Below are 24,101 nucleotides of genomic sequence, written 5' to 3' on the forward strand. Positions count from 1 at the left end.
ACTTGAGGTTGACCCTTGATATGCTGTAGGCACTACTCTCCAGTAGAAGAGCAAAGGCATATTGAGGCAGGTAAATGCTGCAGAGAGCACATTCAGAATATAGCAGCCACTGCAAAAGATTCGGGTGGCAGGTGTCTGAATATAGAAATCTGTGTTCCGCAAATGGAAAATTATTTCCAAAGGTACTTACAACAGGGAAAAAGCAAAGAAATCTGGAAAAATTAGGAACTGATCTTATATTTTTATATTGATGCTTCATTTTAAAAGGAGTTAACAAAAAAAGTAGTACTATGCTTAAATTCAAATAATTTTCTTACATATATGCAGGATACTGAGCAACCTCCCCTTCCCTCTTCTCCAGAGAGAGAGAATCTGTCTCACAGACCTTTCAGCCAAAACAGTATTTTTCAGGAAAAAAAAAAAAAGGTAGCACAGAACCTTGAAATTATTGAGCACTAGTTTTATAATGTAGGGTTTCATTTGTAAGAGAACAGTTATCTAATAATAATAATCTATTAGTTATTTAATTCCAATGTTGGTCAATACACTTGTTTTTAAATACAAGAATCCTGCTGAAATACTGACATTTTGGAGCCACTCTTCTGGCAAACATCTGCTCCCAGACAGCAAAGTTTCTTATGAAAACATTTCAGAAGAGTTTCCTGTCTTCTGAGGTGTTTCTGACCATGGTATAACTCTTACATGCATGTAGAGCTTTAGAGCTGCTACTAGCTACAAACATGGCATAAAAGTGAGATTAAAAATAATAATTAAAAAAAAAATCATTCTGTCAACTAAGAGCTCAACAGTACGTTTTACAGTGCCCCAAATCTAAGCTTAGTTTTAGGTGCCTAGGAGAGGCGTTTCTGTTAATGATTTGGTTTAATAACCGAAAGTTCTTTCCAATAGTAGTGTTAAAAAACCAACCAAACAAAAAACCCACCACACACAAAAAACCCCAAACAACAACACACACACCAAAAAGCTAACAAACAAAAAAACCAAGAACAACAACAAAACAAAAACCAAACACACACAAAAGCCACACTCAAAATCCTCTCTGCAGCACAGTAAAAATACCTGCTAAAGAACAGGGCAGACAGAGACCAGATAAAGCAGTGTGGTATTTTGCATATTGATGTGTGATGGGAATTTTCTTTTGGGATCTCCTGTCAAAGACCCACATGCTCAGCCACGGGCAGCTGGGCTTATTAGAACAGAGGACTACAAAGAGCTGAATGACACAGCTAGGAACAAAACCAGAAAAATCTCAAACTTCAGGCCACCTCCTTGGGTGACTTTAGCTTATTTTCCAAAAAGAAAATCAGTGCAACGTTAAGTAACAACATCAGAATCTGCCTGTTTTTCTTAGGCATTTAATTACAAACATTACTTCCAGGTCTTAGCAAGAAAGAAAAAAAAATAAAGCATTCTTCATGAGGACCGAGGAGCCAAAAGACATGTGAAACAGGCAAAGCGAATGGTGAACAACCCAGTAGCTGTGATCTGCTGAACTAAACTCCCTGAGTGTCACCTCCCGAGCATTCCTGTTGTGCTGTTAAGACGTGAGCAAGGAGCTGAGTCTTTCCCAAGCCCGGTCGAGCTGCTGTGCAAGGTCACTGCTCCCAGCCTTCAGAACAGCCGCCTGCCGCTTCACAGTTGCTCCGTCTACCTTGCTGAGCAGTTAAGTGTCACCTCTGAGCGCAAACAACAAAACCATTTGCAATAGCAGGCAGAGAAGCTGGCCTTCATTTGATAACCATTTTTTTTTAGTCACAAACAACATTCGAAGTATTTATCCCTGCATTTAAATTAAGGGCTTTAAACCAAGACTTAAAAATGTCTATCCCTTTTCATTTTTTTAAGGTTCTTTTGATTCATACACCTAATTCTACTCCCAAATCCCTAGCTTTTAGTTTGTATGTCAGGCTCTTGAAAAGGAGGAAATTTTCTCAAATGAAGCAAACCTGGAATGAATACAATAATTTTTTTACTGCAATCCTGTTAAAAAACAAAACCAAAAAACAGCCGCACACATGAGAAATGAAGCAGGCTCTTCATCTCTGTACTGCAAACATGGAAGCAAGCATTCTGAAGTCTCAGAAAAAACAGATCAGCAAAATTTATACCTAAGCCTATACAGATCGAGATCAACATAATTTAAACCTGAGCCTAAGTGAATCCTCAGACTTAAAACTGAAGCTAAATCTTACTAGCTATTTCTTCACTCTATTTCTAGCCATAAGTAACCCTGTACTGATTCTAAGTAAAGAGATTAAAGGAAACGTGAAGAAAAGTTTTAAGCAGACCAGGAGTAGGCAAGAAGAATTTTTCCATCTCAAATTGACATCTGCTTCAACTATGCAAGAAAAGGAAAATATAAATAAAAGTAAATATTTCAAATACGTTTTATTTGGTACTTACATGCTATATATAGGTTTAAAGAAAAGCTACATATTTTAGACACTTCAAAATATTGTGGCTATGTACGTGGAAAACTAAAGAAAGCAAGAAAGGAACCCAATTCATTTCACTGTGTCACAAGCTACTATGGAAAGCATTCTGACTGAATGGCTGTTTATTCCCTTCCATATATATTCTGGCAGATGAAGTCTCTTTTCTGTTGCATTTCTGTTGATTTTATCCCATCTCCCGAATAAGATGAACACTTGGCAGTGGCAGAAAGTAATTTCTTCAAAAATTCTTCAGTTTTTGTCTCAGAGGATTTCTTCTACTGGCACAGACTTTCTGCACAGCCTCCTACAGGCCCAGCTTGGTGCTCATCAAAGGCAAGTGCAGGAATCTTCACGGTACATTCTCTGGTAGCACCAACCTCCATTTCCACTAGCCAAGGATCTCACTGGTTTCAGTGAGCAATGCATCAAGCCCTGCTTGGCGCTTTGAACTCAAATACCAAGTGAGCTCTACCTGCAACAGCACTGTTTATCAAAGTACAAAAAGGTTCAAGAATTTACAGTTCTGCCCAATAGCAACCAAAAGTGAGGGATGGAACAATGACAGTAGAAATCAGCATCGAACTAAAGAGAAAGAAACCTGCATTGCTCCTCTCATCACTCAAACTGTACTGCTTCATAAAAATCACACACTACATGAAAAGCACAAACAGTGACCATTTTCCATTTGCTCTGAAACGAGCAAAACTGAAAAATCCCCAAACCAACCTACTTCATCATCCAAAAATCAAATATCTTGGGTTTCACACAGTCTTCAGTAGTCTGATAAGGCAAAGGAAAATCTTCCATCATTGGGAACAGCAGCACTTGACAGGACTGAGAACAAGGTATTTCCTTGTGTGTGTGCATGTGTGCGCATATGCGTACACATCTTTTATAGTATAGCGAACATGGATGTAACTAAAAAAAATAATCAAGTTTGCAGTATCATTTTACCACATTTTTCTAATTTATTCAATTAAACAATTTATTTCTGCACTGAACAAAATTCATAAATACATAATCTAGGAGAACAATAGGTTTTCCTCTTGTCCATGAAAAAATAACGCTTTCAAATCGTCACATTTTAAAACCTGCCTTGTTTTGTGTTTTTAGAGAAAATGCGAGAAGATCATAGTGACGTCTCAATTTACAGAATGTCCCTGTAGGAATTACATTTACAAGAACCTGATACAGAAGCCTATACTTTGCCCCCATAATTAGAGTTCTCTGCAATAATATTTAAACCAACAGGTTTAAATAAAACACCCCATTAACTCTACTTGTAGAGCAATGAGGTATTTATTTTTCAAGTATTAGAACCACGAAGTGTAAAAGATTCTTTACCAACTTTACAATTATGCCATTCAAACCAACACCAACCTTTTTAAAAAAAGAATCAGTCCCACCACCCAAATCAGCCCATTGCTTTCAGATTCCAGTGTCCTGTGTCTTAAGGAATGCAGGAATATCCATTTACTAACAGAAAAGCTTGTTGGAAAAAGCCATATTAAGTAATGCATGTGAAGCATGATTTTTCTAGTGATGAAAGCTATTAGAAAGGTGATCCAAATCTATTCCCATCATTTCTTCTGCTGGTTTTACTAAAGTCCTTCCAAAAAAGATATTCAAGAAATCTTTAAAAAACTGGAGAGAAAAAAAATAAAACACTCCTTCATAGCATGGAAGAAATTCCACTGACTGCAGAGATGCTCATAATCACCTTTGGTTCTTCAGAGAAACAATCAGATCACTTCTACAAAAGAATGTATCAAAAATGACAGGTCAGGGGAGTGGCAATGCTTGCTTCAAAATGTAATGCATTTGTGCAATTATTTTACTATATAATGATTTGCCTTACATTTTTGAGCCACAGAAGAAGAAAATGGTAGCCAAATTTAGTTTGCTAAATTAGTATTTGCTTACTTAACATCCTTTAAAAGTTGTGATATAATTCAGAAATATCTAGTGTGCTGCAAACCATCCCTCAGTATTAACGTCCACCAGAACTCTGTGTGGGAAGCGCATCCCGAATTTTACAGAGAAGGCAGGTACCACCTCCTGTTCTGCATGTGCGTATCAGACATTACACTTGCAGAAGCGGATGATGATTGCTGACCATAAGCTCAGAATGGCGGTTGTCACTGTTACTGTTTCTATTTGAAAGCACAGGGCAAACGTTTTCAAGCAACTGCAAATAGCAGAAAGTGCAACGTAACCAAGAACCCCCCTCAAATAAAAGATAAGGCCTCACCATAATTCACACGGCATCTGTATGCACTTGGCATGCACGGCTTTACAAAGAGATATACTCCTTTGCCAATATAATATGGGGTTTAAAAATGCTTAAATTAATTAACTTTTATCAATTAAGAGCTCTAGGTCTTCTGTCAATTACCATACAAGGATTAACGAACCAAGCCAGACCTACCTGCTGTTTGATGTGTCTGAACACTGTCTACCTGAGGCAAAAGAGTCCCCTTATCTTCAAAGGCTAGAATTGGATTCAAAGGAATTTCGGGACTATTGCTTCCATCATTGTTCATGGCATCCAGCCGGGATGGTTTCGAACCGACAGGCAGGTTTATGATCTCTTCAAAGTTATCATTCTGCATAGGCATTCCATTTTCATTTGCATTTTTCTCTGGATTTTGATTGCTGAAAGAGAAAAGTAGGTATTTCCTCATATGCTTCATGTAGAAGAGAAACGTAGTCCCGCTCAAAGCAATATTACAAATTGACAAGTCTGCATTAATCCAGAGCATTCTTTTAGCCAGTAAAAACAAAACTATGCTTCTACCACTGTTTTTGCAGCCAAGTACTAGATAGGCCTTCCCTCGAACACAGCATAGTTGTTACATGTGGTTGCACAATACCCAGAACTACAAAGTGCTTTATGGACACTGAACTTCTGAGAAGCGACTGCCCTGGGAAGCAGCAATCAAACCGTGCAGCACCACCACTACTATCTCAAGCCACGCACCTAACGCAGTTTACAGCCTCTAACATCTTTTTCAGCTCTCATAACCTTTGCCATACTCTTATTGCAAATCAATGCAATTGCCCTTAAATAATATCATTGTCATTTTTGTTATTCTCTGGATCACCTCCTGCCTCCAGTTTTGGAGCAGGCTCTTCTACCTGCCACTCTGCCAGAGAAAAAGCTCCCTTACCAGCACAGTTCTTTCAGTCCCTCCTCCCCTACAAGTTCTTAGGGTGTATTTCCGAGGCACTACCCCACTCTGCACTCCTCCTGCTGATCATGCCCAGGGCAAAAGAAACACCTCCCAACATCCCCTACGTCAATCTGCCCGTGTTTTCTCTATGTCCCACTTGACAGAGACACCCTATAAGCAAACTCTCATCTGTCTCCCCTAGTCAGGAGGGTACCAGCACAGACATCCTCTGGTTATACAGAGTATCCCGAAGGTACATGATCATGTCTCACAGTCTTGCTCCTCCCCTCTCAACCCTTTTATTAGGTGCTGTATTGTCAAATCCTGCTGTCTTTGCAGACAGCAAATGCTGTCTCACCAGAGGGGAGAAACTAAGGTGCCCCCTTAGTGAACAGCATGACAATAATGGGACCACAAGCTCCTCAAGAAAGAGCAAGTTCTCAACTGACACTCGAAAATCACGTGATCTTTCACAGGTGTTTCTTAAGGCCCTCAATAGTTAGATCCTGACAATGTTGGGTACCTGTTCACTATTCAGAACTCATTTGGAAATGCCTCGGCCACAAAGGCTCAGATGCAGTTTTCTAGATTTAAAACTAGGCTATCAATTTCCTTGGGTCATTTCTGAGCAGGTGGTTTGGCTTCACAGGCTAATCTCCTGACAGTATGTATACTAATCTTAAAAAAACCAGAAAAACCCAAAACAAAAAAACCCCACAACACCAAAAAAACCACCAAAAAAACCCACTCCCAAAGCACAAAAAAACCCCACCCACACCAACCAAAATAAAAAACCTGCTTGTAATTGGCATATGAATTATTTTCATTTACTGGCTTCTTTGGGTGTGCAACTCGTCACAAATGATTACAGAATTTTTACAGTGCTCTCCAAGAGACAGAAGATAATTATTGCTCTTTTGAAAGTGGCAACACTTTATCCAAAGCTCTGATTTTCTGTGAGCACAACATGCTGGTTTTCCTATCCACCTTTCCCAGTTTTTCAAACCATCACCAGTTCTTTTTCAGAAGAGCGCTCCCCTTTTTTCTCATCTGTGGATACGATGAGCGAATTTCAAAGTGAAAAGTATGTTTGACTGCACTGAGTTTCCGAGCAGACACAGAAACCCTGATGTCTGACGGGGAAAGGTCACAAGTCACACCGTCCTTTTGTGCAAGAGATCCACATCTGTAAGCTGATGAGCAGAATCTGTGAAATGCTTTAGGACTAATAAAACCTGCTTTACCATGTACAGTTATTAGGTTATTGATCACTATAAGGTATCCTATTACTTATTTCATTCCCATCTATTACCAATAACCTTACCAGAGCTACGATAACATGGCAACTTTGATGGATGGAGTAAGAAAGAGGGGGGCAAGAGAGCAACTGCTCATTCATACAAATTAAACAGCACAGTACTTCAACAAGCATTGGTAGAATGAAGAAGCCTCTTGCTTCTGCAAACAGATGTTAATGTTTCTGTCTGATTGATCAGCTAACTTCACAGAGAGACAGTTCTTCATATTTATTTCTCACTGCACTGCCAGCATTACATACTGAGTTACACCAGATTCACAGACTTGAAAGATGTCTTTGAGACAGGGGAGTCTATACAATCAGAAAGGGGGTACAGAAGAGGAAACCATGACTATGAATCTTCTGTATTTTATGCTATAAAATCTGTATTATGCACTATTTGCTCCACCAGATTACTAGGGGAATAACTTTAGAAGAAACAAATGGAAAAACAGGACTGTGGAATTAATTCTAGTGGACATCTTAGAGGCCATAAACTCAAAAGGAGATTAGACAAATTCCTAGGAGATTGGTATAGCCTCCAGCTTCTGGTAATTAGCAGCTTAGGGACTACTGGAGCCTGTAGTTGTGTTTGGACCACAGTGCTCAGTAACCCTTCAGTGACCAGCAGATCTCCTGGTACTTCCCTTTTTTTTTTCCTTTACAATCTCTCCCTAAGTGACTGCTACAGGCCATTAAAGCAAAGAACACAACACAGTAATGGATTTTTGACCTGCTAGAGCTGTTCTTACTGTCTTAGCAATGCCTCAGTATCCAACACACTGGAGAGAGGATTTTCAGGCATACAATATTGCAGGTCTGTTTCTAAGACCTGGATAATTTTGGCATTCTAACATATTCCATAAGCGTGCTTGTAGCAAGTCAGGTATGGAATTTAAAAAAAAAAAAAAAGGCTAAGTTACTTTGAGTGCATTTCCAAATATAACAGTCTTGCAAACATCTGAAGCTTCATGGCAACTAAAAAAACCAGTATCTGTGCAGCTTCGCATTTTGAATGGAACACGTTAATATTAACAAGATAGACTAGAGGAAGTTGAGAAAAGATCAGCTAATTTAAGGAACTGCAACAGCCAGAAAGTTAAACACTACTGAAATTTATATCTGATGTAGATAATTTTAGCCAAAACTCTGTGTGGACATAACCTATATGTAAATAATTTGAAAAGAATAAAGAAAAAAGACCAGAATTTAGTATGTCTGTCTTTCTGATCACTCATCTGAAATCAACATCAAATAAGAAAACAAATACTGATTTGGAAACCTTTGCAATGTGCCAAAATACTTCTGTGCCTGCTATTCCTGATATGAAAGACAATGTCAGTCGCTTTGTTTATTTACATGAATTTAGAGATACCACAGGTAGACATTAATAGCAAAATGAACCTCAGAGACTTTTGGATTATTTAAATAAAGAAATGTTCATTTTTAATTCACTGAGACCACTGAAATCAGCCAGGAATGAGGAGCTGGAGGCCTAAAGAAGGGAAGGCAGTGCTAAAGCAAATTTGAAGTGGGCTGTTCCACAGACTGAGCAATGAACACTACACAAGAATTTGAACCCAATAACATTCTTTTCCAGGAGAAGATATTGATGCGATCACCTTGTCTAACTCTATATTTCTAAAAACTGGAGGGGAAAAGGAATTACAGAATAAGTATCATAAGGAAAATATTGTCAACATGAACCACTGTACTGAAATAACTTTCTGAGAAGTAGCAGACAACATTTAACTTGGGCAAAGAATTAGAAAGTAGAGAACAAACAAAAATCTGCAAGTGGGAGATGGATTAGGCAGCTGTGTTGGTTATCCAGCTCCAACTCCTATCACCGTGTTTCTTCCAGGATTCTACCATTCAGTAAAGCAAGAAAAAATAAGAATCTGTAAAACATCTTGTTGGAATCTTTTACAATTTACAAAAAGTTTGAAAATACTTAAACATTATATCTTATTTTCAAACAACTGTTCCTTTTTTTTTTTTTTTAAATCCAACCCCGAAATCTACCCAGAAGTTAACATGCCATTAATAATATTGTAGTCTCCATGAACTACCAAGTGTTCTTGGTAATTCTAGATACATTACTAACTGGAAAGTTTCCATGGTATGCTCCATTTAAAAATATATTTAGTGTTGTCTTTTCCATTGTACTGCACCCAGATGAGAAATGTCTTCATTTAAGTTCAATTGTGAGTCTTCTCCTCACAGACTTATAGGTCAGACATAAGGTCACTCCCCCCACCCCAATAATTCCCTATGCTTCATTAGCATTTGAGCATTAGATTGTGTAACTAAATTTCCTTGAGAAGAAGATACTCAGAGGAAGCACAGGTGGCAAAATCAGAACCCTTGCAGCACCACTGAAAACTACATACCACAAAAATCATGTTCATGTTCAGACACGTCATTTTAACTCAGATAACTATGAAAAGATAAATTGGTTTTATCAACTGAGAATTCATGTAAGATCTATTTGAGAACCTTCAGCGCTAACATGGTTAAGCAGCTCAATTCACAAGCACATATATATGCTTTTTTCTTTCATGATGCAAAGTGACAAAGATTTAAGCCTAAGGAAAAGTGATCATTCATTTGTTGAAAACATAGGAGGAGTAATACCAATAAAAATTTTGACAAACTACTAGGTGGGATAGATAATGGTAACAATCTATCATCTGCAATTTATATTTATTAATAAAAATAATAATTGTTAACAATAGATATACAGTAAATAATGCAGATCACAGAATTTTCATTAGTGTTTATAGAGATTAATTATCTTAGAAAGCTAATGAAGTTCCAGTACAATGATATCTGCATTGCTGATCAAAAGCAGCAACAGAGAATGGTGAAGTATTTAAATGAATTGCTTTAACTCCACCAGAATTCTTTCAATTTCTCTCAGATGTGTTGTATTCATGACAGTGGAAGTAAACATGCTATTTCCAACTGAATCGCAGCCACAGAGCTGACACAGGATGGATGACATGATGTGGAAGAACAGGGATGAAGGTTCAGCACAGTCAGCAGTTGGGCAACTTCTTACTATCCCCTCCAGAACAGAACTCCTTATCTTCATACAGACCTCTAGTGGCCTCTTCCAAGGCACCTTCTTTCAACAGTACTGCTGCAAGGGACAGAACATTTGCAGTGTGTGGGGAGTGACCCCCAATACAGGCATTATGACCCCCAGCAGAGGTATTTGGGGTTTGGTTGCTGAACACCAACCACCAGTCGTGTTCAAAGACATGCATTCAGGCCAGACCCTAGTGTTGTACAGAACAGACCCACTGACACTTAACACTTCTTCTGGCCTGGACCCAATGAAACTTCCCACACTTCCTACAACGTAAGAGGAGAACAAGACCGGCTGTTGCTCTAGGCCTTAGGACAACTCCTTTCCTTCACTCCCTCCTCTTGCCCACACACACACATACCACTAGTCCACAAGGCAAAGCACTTTTCAAGTTCTAGTCAAAAATCTGAGCTATCGTCCCCTTACAAAAATGCTCAAGTCTCTTTCAGACAAAAGCTAAATCTTTCTTGGGGCTGGAGTGAGGTTATCACATAGGAGACCATCTTCACCTGTTGCTGTTGTGTGTGTGCTACAATATCAAGTACATCTAGATGTCAGGCAACCGCAGCACATGAGATGCAGTAGCAGTGGTGTTGTACCTGCTGCTCTTATCATGTGATAAAACCCATGCCACTTTATATTCCCTACAGCAGTTTTGAGCTCAGCTGACACTGTGGTGCTATACCAAGCACTTCAGCCTTTGCTTTCCCAGTCAGTGCGGATGTAATTTTAAAGCCTCCACACCCTGACCTGGCGCACCAGTTTCCCCTTATACACACGGCCTTCTTTAGTCACTGTTCTTCAGTCTCATTTGGTCATTCTTCACCTCGGCCACTCTGAGGTTCCTTCCACATGGGTTATAGTGCTGCAGGACAGCATTTATTAGCGTGGCACATCTTATATTATGAACATCAAGGTGCATATAAGGCTGGGCATGATTAACATTCGATAGCTGCCTGAGACAATTATGAGGCAGCTCTGTGCAGCTCATCCAATGCAGCTCAGTGTCACTGACAGAACTTCTCCCAGCAGGAGCATCCCTGTCAGCATGACAGCAGGCTAAGATCCCCCAGGCATATGGAGGGACTGAGAGGGGGTAAATTCCTCCTTCAATTAGTGCCAATCACACCCTGAAGCATACCACCCATCACAGACTCTGTGATGCCTTCCCACAGCCAAGTTTTTCCATGCATATTCTGGCACTCCCTACATAAAACATGAAAGGACTGAGGGATTATTCGGCTTTCTGCATTACTGAAATTGAAATAACTGACAGCTCATGCTTATGTAACAGATTTCACTCAATTCAACACCAAGGTTTCAAGCATTTCAACGGTTTCTCAAAGTCTGAGTGACTTGCTTCATGGCTGCAGAGAGCTCCTCATGTTAAATATTTCCCTCTCCAAATTCTCCTTATAGGGGACAAAGTCGGTTTTTTGGGTTCTTTTTGTTTGTTTGTTTGTTTGTTTTTAATGCAATGCCAAAATGAGTAGTTCTGTATCTCGCATACGGGACTTCTACTTGGTAAGCAAAACTTGCTAATGCTTCGAGTAGTTCAGAAAGTGAAACATCTAGGCTGAAAGCACAGTATTTATTATTCCAATCAAGAAAACTTGCACTGCAAATCCAGAGTGGTTTTTATGAAGGTTAATTCATGGAAAGGAACAGAAAAAGTTTGCCCTTTCCATTAAGTTTCAATTTATGTAACATTAATAATTGCTGGCAAACAATACATTGTACCAAACACCACAAAGCATGTGGTGTATTTTCACAAAATTCTCCCCTATCAGTTGGTAAAAACAGGTTACTGCTAAGAGAAAGATGATAAACGTTCTTTTCTGTACACAGGAAAAGATAAAAATAAACAGGAAACACAGCAGATTGAACAGCTGTCTCTTATTTAGTCAATGAATAGACAGATCTGAAAATAATTTTTATTACTCTAGTAACCCTCGTCCTCCAAACACCGTCCAATACTTATCAATGTTCTCACCTGTCCACATTTACAGGGGGTTGATGTGAAACAATCATGCGTGTGCAGGTGATGGGTTTCCCGTTGTGCGGAGGTTGTGCTGCGTGCTGAAGCTGAGATCCAACTGCAGGTTCCAAGGGTGATGCAGGACTGGTTATGACTAGAGAGATGAAACACGTTTTCATAAAACCAAGCAACATAGTCTATCTGCAGATTAGGATAAAACATTTCCTACAAAAGACAGTACAGTCAAGGCAAGCTACAGCTTTAAAGAAATAGAGTTCCCACCCCCCACAAAAAGTTTCCAAACTTTTTTTTTTTCACCTAAGATAATATGTAAAAAAAATAAGTTCCAAACATGCATAATGAAATCTGTGACAAAAGGTTTCCTGGAAGTGCTAATTATAGCATTCACTTTAAACATTTAAAGAAAAAAGGGAATACAGGCAGCCAGTGCTGTTATTTGTCCTCTGTGTTACTCAAACACAAAAGAGAAATAAAGATTAATGTCATTTAATATGTGACACTACTATAGAATAAGCCATTTGATAGCTTTACTTCAGTGTCTTTAAATACTGCTAATTCATACTCAGTGATTGTTGAATATGAGCTACATTTTCTTTTGCTTCCTTCATTGCAAGTATTAAAATATTATATAAAACTTTACCTAAAATGGACTGAGTGAAAATAAAAAATATAAGAGGGAACAGAAGGGAAGACTGAAAGTGTGGGTGTGACAGGGAGACTCAAAGCTTTTGCAGGAGCTGAATTTTGAAACAAATAGAAATTAAGACCAAGTGAATAAGGCAGCAGGTGTGGAAGACAAATCACAGGGAGATGTTTGTATAATGAACAATTTGTTTTCATGACCGAGACAAAATAATCCTTTAAGAAAGGGGAATGAGTCTGCAACAACCACATCTGTAATACTATGCAAAAGAAACTATAGAATCAGTTTCTTTTGTGATCAGAATCAGAAAAGTATTTGTTTCTTTTCACTTTATAAATAAACTGGGTAAGCAACTCCCTCTCCTTAAACACCAATGTGACTAAGTCACCAAAACCACTGACTCATTTAGTAATGGCTAACTACCTGTACAGAAAGGCTGAATAAGTAATGTTTGCTAAGACTTCAGTTATACTCTCATGGTTTTTGTTACTGCAATTTGTGTGCCAAGTTTCTGAACTGTATCTCAAATCATCGTGCTTCGTAGGTGTTTATTCACCTGTTTTGCTCAGAGCACAGTCAAACACAATACCTGCTTCTCCAGAAATATTTGTCTTTGATATATGTCCATTTTGCTGGTCATTTGGTTTCTACAAAGGAAGCACAGTTTTGTAAATTAAAAATGGCACTAAAGTAGTGAAACATGCCCAATATTTACACGCGTTAAGAAGCAGCACTGACCTTATCTACAGCTTCTACACGCCTAGTTCTCTTCATGATCTCCTCAAGCCTCTACAATGAAACGTAAAGGGGTAAAATAATGTTTGCTGGTGTTAATTTAAAAACATCTCTCCCAAAGCACAACTCCTTGACATTTATCAGTTGCATCTATTTATTGCAAAAAGTTGAATTATTTATGACTGTTGCAACATTCCCTTCAGTTTCAGATCAGGCTACAAAGATGAGGACTGCAGCTTTTCTGAGGGCACATCTGTGTCATGGGCAACTTTCTACAGCTGAGGTGGAAGCAAACTGCTAAGGCAAAACCAATTATAGTTTCTCTGCATGTACTGCACCTTCCTCCTTTCCAGGCGCTCTTGCTCTTCTCTTTGGAAATGCTTTTCACGTTCTAATCGAACCCGCTCTGCCTCCTCACGTAGGCGAGCTTCCTCTTCTTTCTGAGCCAACAGTAAAAGAAAGAGAAGCGAGAAAGAATTTACTACTCAAGGACAGATTTACACTGATATATGCTTAACTATGCATATCTACAACACCCTGAAAAGACATTTTTGAGGCTTACAAGTCACCAGCAATCTCTCCAGACTGAACCGCACATTTTTTTTATTATTCTCCATTTTTTGTATAGCATTGAGAGATGTATAACTAAACAAGGGACATCATATTTGGTTCTGTACCTGTTCTTGGACATGTGCCTGAAAGTGCACCAGATGACAGATAAATATGTGTCCTAACCTTCACCATTAAAACAGCAGCCAGGAAAGTACTAAAGAGATTCATGTTTTGAGTGGTAGATGCCCTCCAGAGTCAAGCAAAAGCAGTAGAATGTTCTCTTTTGCTGGAGTCGTTGCTTAATGAGACCAAGGACAAACAGCCACAGGTACATTTGCACAAGCTTTCCATTCCTGCTTTTTAAATTAAATGTAAAACTTCTCTGGAATATACTGTAGAGAGACAGTCCCTGACAGTCACAATGTTGTATGATGGAAATACTACAACAGCTCATTTGTTACAGCTGTAACATCCAAAAATACTTGGCCATACGTTATCTCTGAGTGCTAAACTGGGAATGTGCCTCAGTTTAGCATTTCAAAGAAAGCAGCATACATCTTCTGAAAAAGAAAAATGCAGTTTCTAAGCTATTTTCACTAACAAAATCCTCTAAGCATTTATTTTCAGAAGCATACATTTAGTTATATACCAGAAGAAAAAAACCCTAATGTCTATGAGGCAGACTGCAGTGCTAAATTTTGTAGGTGAGAAAGCACATGTAAAAAGTGCATGTGCAAGAAGAATCCTATCCAAAATGCTTACCACAGGCTCTCCTGAAGTCAGTAAACCAACACTATGCCCAGTAAAAAATGAGAGTACTTGAAAAATTGTATTTTGATATATTTACTGTTATATTTTTTGAGTAGCTGCTCCAATTTCAGGAGGACTGCACCACATAAAGCTTCTCCTTGGCTTCATTGAAGTGATCCAAACCTACACTTTCCCACTAGCCCCACATAAAAGCAAGACTGGACATAAGATTAGAACTCAGCAGTGCTATTGCCTCCAACGCTCTAAGTAGTTTGTCACCTTGGCATCTAGACTTTCTGTGACTGTGGGGACAAAGAGTACTCTGGTATAACACTATTCATCAAGAAGCCCCAATACAACTCTATTGATTTTTTCATCACAACATATCAAGAGTAGGAAAAGATTTGTTCTAAATAAATGAATTCTACAGGGAAAAAAGACAAAACAAAACAACTCCCTACGTCATGTTTTTGTCAAGAATAAATATCTTTACTCTTTGAACCGCTCTATGGAATGAACTCTGCCCCAAACCTATTCACTTTATCTGTAGCACTTGAATTTTAGATACCCCACTTTATCTAGGTGCTGTACAGGAGGTGTTCTTTAATGCACTTTTCTGCCAACCAGACTGGCACAGAAATTACAGGAGATGACCATACTTGTTTCTGAATGCGCTCCATCTCTTCTTTCTCCTTCTGTTCTCTCTCTTCTGCTTGTCGGCGCAGCCGTTCTTCCTTTTCCCGCTCCTCCTCTGCATCCTTCCGTTTTTTTTCCGCCTCCTGTCTGCGAGCTTCTTCCTCCTCTCGGCGAGCTCTTTCTTCAGCTATCCTCTGTGACAGCTCTTCCTTCTTTTGCCTGCAATCATGAAACAAGCATAAGAAAAATAAGAAAAAAAAAAAAAAAAAAAGGGAGGGAAAAACCCCAAACCACCAGACCCCTGACCCGCAACACCAGCACTGCAGAGCAGCTGGATGGAGGTTGCACTGCTGCCTCATTCATAAGTTGTCTGTTTTGCGTCCAGCAGGGCCCAAAGGCAAAGCCCCATGGAACACGAAAACTTTGTAAGGCAATACCAATACTTCTCTAGCATATGCCTGGCTTCCACCGATCTATGACTTGCGTACTTTCTGAATCAGAAACAATATAATTGACTTTAGTACATCTTGCAAAGAACTTCCTTCTGTGATTTCATTTAATCATCTTTTGAAATAGTATATACTTTGGCACCTGTCTTATCCTGTGGCAATGACTCCTGAATTTGAATTTAAAAAGTGTCTAATGCTGCTGATTTTTGAATGTTACCTTCCAACCTCGCTTAATGCCCCCTCATCATTGTATTATTGGAGTGAATAATTTTTCCCTTTCACCTTTGATATTACCCAATTTATTAGGACTTTGTAGCTTATAATATCCCCACTCAGAAGTAGAGGGCAGGTGGTCTTCTCAGCTGACAAATCCTCACCTGTTTCATAGGCTTTCATATGGGAGCTGCTCTATACTTGTGATCTTCCTTGATGTCTGTCTGAAATTATTTTGCTAGTTTTACTATCTCAAAAACATAAAACTCAACATTGAAGACATGGATTCACCTCAGATAGTTCAGAATGACATTTTCATTTTGTTTTCCTTTTCTAGTAACTCATAACAGTTCATTTATTTTTCTTGACCATGACTCACCTGATACTTCCATATACATAACTCCAAACAAGATCTTTTCCCTCAGAAATAATTAGCCCAGAGACCAACACATAAGTTAGGACTATTTCCTTATACGCATTCCTTTATGCATAGCAGTGTTGAAACTCAACTTCCATTTTGTATCTCAGCAACACAAGATTCATCTGAAACTCTTCACAACTTCTTTATCTCACTGAAGACCAGCATTACATCACTGACCACAACTCCTTTCAAATTCATTTATGAAGGCACTGAACAAAGGCTGGAAACTCCTTTCACTGTGAAAACTGATTATTCTTTATCTTTTGTTTTCCATCTTTCAGTCTTAGTATTTATTCTCTATATTACTCCTGTTCCACAGCAGCTTGTTTTCGTCAAAACTCCTTTTGAGAGGGGCCATGCTGTGAGCCTTCTGGCAAGCCAGGCTATTCTAACTGGCTCTGCCTTGTTCCTGTGTCCAGTGATATTGTTAAAAAACTCCAACAAATTCCAGAGGCACGGCATCCCTCTGGGAAGGGGTTCAACTCATGTTACTGCCACAGTCATAAGTATCCAAATAGTATTCTACTAGAAAGTGAGATGCAACATCAATTACTCACCAAAACTGTTAGGGATCTTGATTTTAAATGAGAAAATAAAGAGCTTTAAGTAAGAGCTGTTGGAGAACTAAACACCACCCATGGTAGAGATCTTACAATTCCAAGTAAGTGACATTGTCCAAATCACAAAGTTGAAAACAGCTGTGCAGAGTTCCCTAGCTGGAATAAACAAGTGTAGCTTTGGTAATCTCTGAGAAATCAATTAATCACTACAGCAAGTATCTGCTTTCTCCTCTTGTCGTATTTCTAAAGCATTATTAAGATAAGTTTTAATGTTACAGATCTGTTTAGGCATAAGTTGTGCTTACGAAAAACCCCAACAGGACCATTTGGTTTTGGGGAGGAACTTGTGCCTCCTGCGCTTCAATACTATGCTTTACATATCACAATATAACAACAGAATACACACAATAAGCTGCTAGGAGGCTGCTGAAAACATCTCTCTTCCACTCCAGAGGTCTAGAATCACCTTTCAAGCTCTTCTCTCTCCCTCCTTTCTTGCTCCTCCCGTTCCCGCTGCTCACGGGCAAGGCGCCTCTTCTCAGTCAGCAGCCTTGTTGCTTCTTCAGGGTCAGTTGTACCTGCAGAGGTCTTTGGGGGGGCTGGGGGTGAGGAAATAGCTGGAGGAGCAGGAGGTAGGGACGGGACGGCTGCTGAAACAGATGGGAAGGAAAAGTAATTTGTACGGACACAGTAGCCAAGATGACACTCTCTTACAAGGAACAGAAAATACTCTGTAAAATATATTCAAGCTTGGGTAGTTTTATCAATGATTCAGAGGAAGAACAAATTCCTAGATGCTAGGGGTTTGTGTTCCCTAAGGGAATTTCATTTTTACAGGACACATGAAAGCAGCTGCAACTGAAAGGTTAAGCCAACTCTGCTGTCTGAAGAATAACAGGTGCTCATCAGGAGTTATGCTGACTCAGAAAGTTCCTGCCATCACACTACTTAAGTTTGCCCAATTCTGTATGGAGACCAGAGATGAGACATCGTGATTTTATATTTTCTTCTGTCTGATGGTCTACATGTGAAGAGCAGAACCAGACTTTTTGGTGATAGGCCTGTCACTTTTGGTGACTCGGTGATCTCAAATATCAACTGCCTGAAGTGATCTGCAATAAGGGTAGGACACAAACCATGATAAATTTTGCAGTTACTCCAACCTGAGGCAACTCGTGGGACCAGAACACAGTCTCTTAACAAGCCTTGCCACTACTGGTGAACTATGGCTTGTGTTCAAATCTTCACAGTGTCTTCAGGTAAGTTCTTTATTCAGGACCAGATTTGGCCACCTGGTGGAGAACGTGTTACAGGTTTTTCTCAAGTAAAACACTAGTTCACATTTCTGTAAGTTTGCCTGGCACTCTCTAGCACAGGTACAGAGCGCCTCAACTGTGCTGCTTCTCTAGAGGCCAGGGACCATCACCAACACACAAGTTAACTGAAAGCAGCATTCCCAGGGTAATCACATCTACTAAACACAGACGAACGTGGATAGGGAAGACTTTGAACTGCCAATGGAACCAGATTCCAATCTGGGGAGATACATTTAAAATAACTCACCAGGAACAGCCAGGAGGTGATTTTAAATTTACAATTTCTAACCACCCTTTGGGATGTTACAGCATTTTCCACACCTCACTAACAACTTCCAAGAGGAGTTTCCTCCCTGATTCCCCCTCTTATACCTCCTGTATAACAAACACAAATTCGGCTGCTTTCTCTGCACTGAACACTCACATCTCCTGACCTCTCTGTTCTCTTCTTCTATAAAGGGAAAACTATGCAGGTCTTTCTATAGCTGCTTCAGGGCTTTCACCTTGAATTCAAATGATACATGTACACCAGTAATTTAAAGAGTGCCAGGGCCTGTTCTCTCGCTCTAGGGTGAATGGGCACAGTTTAGCCTCAGCCAGAACAGTATAGCCTCACATTACAAAACAGGTATTCGGTCCACCCCAAGGGAACAGTCCAGGCCTGGGCTAACCTCCAAGATCTAGCTGGGAACTCAAAAACCACTGGAATGGTCAAATATAAAAAGATAAGTAATTTAATCACTGTAAAGCTTGAGAGCCCTTTAGAACTACACTCTTAGTAGCCTTGGGGACAGAAAGTAAGAAAATGTGGGGCTGCAGTTACAGCCTGGATCAGAAACATACGAGAGCGCCTTTGTAATAGTTAAACAGTATAAATGACAGCGTTCCTGCACCTCAGCCCTTTGTAATTTACTAACATGGACCGAGGCAGGGCTGTCACTCCAGAAGCGAGTGGAGCTTTGTGCCACTTGGGGCTCACTTCTTGCCTCAGGTGCTGAAGCTGGCAGAGCAATAAGTAGCCTGTTGAATGCACACCCGCCCCACTGTCAGAAAAGATGACAACGGCTTGCACAGGCACACCCAAAATGCCTTTAAAACTGCACTAGTATTAGTACAGTCATGTGAGATCTGCCTGCACAAGCTTGAAAACCTCCGTCAGTGATCACTACCTGCTGATCTCCTGGCTCCTGTGACCACACCGCCAGCAGGTAGCTGAGCCAGACAGCTTCCTGGCCAGTTCAGGTCATTGGCAGAAATCAACTATGTTCACCTGCAATGCAGACCTAGGAGAATAAGCAATGTGCCTGTAGCCCCAAATGCTACACTTGTCCCTCTCTAGATTCTTGCCTTCAAGCAGTGGCTAAGTTTTGGCACTTTGGGCCTTCATCTGCATACACAGCCTGTCCTCTAACCTCACATGTAAAATGTTTAGTGCAAAGTCTCAGTCTCTGGTCCCAACGATCATTTCCTCTGGCTTCAGCAGAAGACATCCAATTTGAAGTGCTGCTCACCACTTTGACTACAATATTCTTCTCTTTTCCCCACTCCACTACTTGTTTCTTTGCTGTGAATACAAACTATTACACTTCTGAATCTTTATCACACATTACCTGTCTCCATACTAAGTGACCTTGTCACAAACGCAAATATTGACTGAATCTGCAATGAAGTTGAACCTCTCTTCCTCCTGAGCTAAACTGTCAAACAAACACGACTATGCTTTGCTGGTCTGCACCTTGTACTGGTGAACTACAACTTGCAAACATTTGCAAAGTTATCTTAGTGGTATCCCTGAAACCCTTTTAAAAGAAGCTTTCTCCTTAAAAGGAAGCAGGCAAAAGGTTATCAGAAAAGCACTGAAAACTCATGCTAACATAGCAATTATCTCTTATCTTCTTTATCTGCCCACGGCCAACAGATGCATCCATTTATTATTGTAAATCTCTAGCTTGGATAGCAGACTGGAACTACTATAATATAACTTACCAGAACAAAAGAAATCAATTCACATCAGGTCTTCTTGCAGAAGAACAACCGTAAACTACACATCTTGCAGTTAAATGCAGGATTATTAATATTTAAAACCATTTTCTGAAGGACAATCACAGGGGAATCTCTGAATTTTAAATTCAGAATCCTAAGTAACCCGTCCTGGGAATCCCAGTGGCCACAATGGTCATTCTATCCCATCGGTGAGACAGTTTATGTCATGTTTACAACTGACTCAAATGTCTGCTAGAATGAACATACATTCTTAATTTTCAGATTCACCTTTTGTCTGTCCTACACTTTATGATAATTATTTTATTTTGTGTGTACATCCTTTTCTGCGTTTCAGAGTTGGTATGGTTTGGTGTGGGGTTTTTGTTTGTTGGTGGGGTTTTTTTTTGTTTTGTTTGTTTGTTTTGTGGTTTGGGTTTGTTCTTTGTGGGGTTTTGTTTGTTTGTTTTTTAATAACTCATTTTCCCTGAAAAATTCTTCCTACTCCTCTTTACTCTTCTCCTTGGTTCTCCTCTGCATTCCTTTTTTCCTGGTAATCTTTTTTTTAATTTCCATGGTACTCTTGCAATATTATAGGTAAGCTGGTAGTGGTGTCAGCACAACTGTACTGAGTGTCTAGCAGAGCTGGACATTCTCACTGCTCACACTAGCTTATGCAATGGCTTCCTGTACCATAAGTCTGCAGATGATTATTCTTCTTCAACAATTCAAAAAGAAGCCGTGTTGCGATGCGAGGGACAACATCCCTGTCTAAAAGGGCAGAGAAGAGGGCTGTGAAGCCACGCCGTATGGAGCAGGTCTGGATGTTGTTTTGACTGTTAAAAGCAGGAGGGCTTCAATCCATTTACACTTTCCTCATAATGAATGTACATCTGCAGGAATGTTCTGAAGAATTTAGACCAACATTTGATAGAAAACTACCAAAAGCTACATTGTTTCAGAGAAAGGGAGGGAAGAACATAAGAGACCTTCAGACATTCCTTAACCTAAAGGAGGATCTCTCCTTACCTTGAGCAAGCTCTGCCTGGACAGTGAGCTCTTGACTTGCAGATTCTCCGGCACCTGCTGAAGTTCCTTTACTCTCTTCTGTCCTCTCCTCATTGGCCTTTTCAGCCTCCTTTTCTGGTCTTTTCTTCTCACTCTCTGGTTTGGCCTCTTTTTTGACTGGCCGAATGTTGCCAGGGGAAGGAGGACGTGCCTGAGCAGAGGAAACTTTGGAGGAACCAGGTGGGGAAGTTATTTGCCTGGGTGTGCCAGGCAAAAAAGGCAAAGACTTGGACACGTGCCTGTGTAACCAATGAGTGACAATCACAATCAGACACGCTGTGCTGGACACCACCTACATATCACTCCTACAACTATAATAGCTAAAAATTTAAAAACAACTGCCTTTCTCTGCTATCAAACAGGACTTCTAGAGCAACCAATTAGCTTTCATGCAAGATGCTTCTCTTTGCAACTCTCCAGATGTGTGAGCACTGAGCCAAGCCAAGAGGGAACAAATCGGGTATCCTCATCCTCCTACCCCCTTCCTCAAAGCAGCAGTAATATTTTTCTAAAAGCAAGACTATCTTTCTGTTATTGCAGAGAGAAAACATCTACATCACCAAATAAGTTTGCACTGTTTCACATTTAATTAATAGAACATTCAAAGCTGCCTACAGCTCAACCCCCAGCTAAGCATGTACTTGGCTTACCAAACTGGAGAGGGAGCTGGTGATCTAGATTTGGGGTTGGAAGAAAAGTGACCTCCTTTAAAACTGGCTGAGAAGCTGGATGACAAATGTTCTCTCTCCTTTTCCTTTTTGTCAGTCTATAGTTCAGCAAACAAAAAGACAAAAGTCAAGCTAGAGTTCACACAGCTAAAGAAAGCAAAGCAAGCTCATTTAAGGATGGGGCTGAGAAAAAGCTGTGCTGAGTCTGTCGTTTCTACAGCTTGTTTAACAAGTGCATTAATACAGCTCCTGTAATCTGCCACCATCTTTGTCAGTAAATATCCATTTGACAACAGGAATCCTTCTTAATAATGCTCTTTACCCTCTTAAGATGTAATGGGCTAATTTGCAGAGGCTTATTTTTACATGGGGAAAAAATGACCTTTTAGGTTTGATCTTTGCTGATTACCGCATAGTACCTTCTGCTACTCCTCATAAACCCTGGATTTCATTTGAAGAAAGAGCAAAACACTCTTCCTGCCACACACACGCTCCCCTAAGTTCACACCTAGTCATAGTCCCTATACAGCACAAGCTTTTTGCTTTCATTCTTAGATGTGCGCATCACAGATGCCCTCAGATGTGGCACAACAGTTATCCTATTCTTTTTTTCTTGGATGATTCCACAGCACATGCTTTTTTGCCATTGATTCTTAATACATAGTAGTGATTTCCTCTTTTTCCTTCTTTATTTCTCTTCTCTGGATTTTAGTTTTTAAAATATTTCTGTTATAGCTCTAGTATGTATTAACAGAAGTGTTGGTTTAAAGGGATGTATCAGAATTTAGGCAAATATATACTTCCTCCACTTAGATGAAAATGGAAGATGAAAAACTTCAGGTTTTTGGAATAATGAGTTCAGACTCTGGGAGTCTGAAGAACAGGAACACTGAAGAGGTCACTGAGTGAGCACGATGCAGAGGGGCTGCTACTCACCCCCTAGGCTGGGGCTTAAGCACAAACCCCTGCAGCGCCTGTTCCACGCTGCTTTAGAGCCTCGCCAGCCCAGAGTTCTGCAATGCTCGTCTCCTGAACTGAAAACCAAGTTAACAACTGGAAAATAAAAACTGAAAATAACTTCATGAGCACATAAACCATTTGCTTATCTTCATAAATTCAAGAGGCTCTTTGGGGGCATTAAGGTTAAAATTAGTTATTTTTAAACTCTCCAAACCATAATATTAGCAATAGATGGTCTTGAAGTCATTACGAGTAATTAGCCAGCTCTTTGGCAGTATAACTTACCAGATATCTACTGACTAATATGATGACAATCATCTGAGTTATCAAAGCGTACACAGCCAGAATAAACACCTTGCAATAAAAACCAATTTTGGCTTACTAGAAATAACTCTCTATATTGGATCTACTTTGTTTGTCTCAAAAATAGAGCATTAGAATTTTTATCTTAATATAAGCAAAACACTGAATTCTTGTAAAAGTTGACAGAAAAAGATACTCCACACCACACAGGCTACCGAAAACAGCTCTTAACTCAGTCATTTTGTATAAACGTTTTTACGCTGTCTCTTTCACCAAAATGTAGCAACTTCTCTTCTTTTTAATTAAAAAAACACACAAACAAAAACACTTGCAATGAAAAATTCCAAGAGATGCTAAACTGATAGATCTGGAGATTGCAATACACTATGCTCATACTATGAGATTTCTCTACAGATACATCCCAATGCTGTGCCTTAACTTAAAATTCAATATACTACCATCTGCCTGAAAGATTAAGTAGTGGCTATAATTCATATGACTTTTGTCAACACTGCTCCTAACAAGAATGTCAATAGCAGCACTGCCTCTTGATATTTTGCCTATCAGGCCAAATGAAAACACAAGCCCCTCTTACACAACCATTTGCAGAGATGACTTCATTTGCACTCTAAACAAACTCAGGCTGTAGAGTACAAGGGAAAACATAACTGCTCAGGTCCAGCAAATCATATCTGAGCTGAAGCTGACTGCATCCTGTTGGCTTGGAACACAGTGAACATGAATTTAGTCTGCCTGTATCATACTGTTCTGATTTTCCCTGAAACATCAGATCAGTCACAGAACTGCTGCTGAATCATTCAGAACAAA

General features: G+C 39.6%; 1 protein-coding gene across 1 annotated transcript in view; it reads right to left on the reverse strand.

Moving 5' to 3' along the window:
• Positions 1-4,123: 4,123 nt before the first annotated feature.
• The window catches only part of MAP7 (microtubule associated protein 7), a 103,618-nt gene continuing 83,640 nt past the window's right edge, over positions 4,124-24,101 (reverse strand). Inside the window, exons 11-20 of the mRNA XM_065631679.1 lie at positions 21,993-22,108; positions 21,304-21,581; positions 17,445-17,628; positions 15,359-15,554; positions 13,736-13,837; positions 13,401-13,451; positions 13,252-13,309; positions 12,014-12,152; positions 4,885-5,111; positions 4,124-4,209 (exon numbers count right to left, since the gene is read on the reverse strand). Coding sequence (XP_065487751.1) covers positions 4,199-4,209; positions 4,885-5,111; positions 12,014-12,152; positions 13,252-13,309; positions 13,401-13,451; positions 13,736-13,837; positions 15,359-15,554; positions 17,445-17,628; positions 21,304-21,581; positions 21,993-22,108 — 1,362 coding nt within the window. The 3' untranslated portion in view covers positions 4,124-4,198. The remainder of the gene's footprint in view (positions 4,210-4,884; positions 5,112-12,013; positions 12,153-13,251; positions 13,310-13,400; positions 13,452-13,735; positions 13,838-15,358; positions 15,555-17,444; positions 17,629-21,303; positions 21,582-21,992; positions 22,109-24,101) is intronic.

The sequence above is a fragment of the Caloenas nicobarica genome, chromosome 3, assembly GCF_036013445.1.
Source record: "Caloenas nicobarica isolate bCalNic1 chromosome 3, bCalNic1.hap1, whole genome shotgun sequence".
NCBI classification, from domain to species: domain Eukaryota; kingdom Metazoa; phylum Chordata; class Aves; order Columbiformes; family Columbidae; genus Caloenas; species Caloenas nicobarica.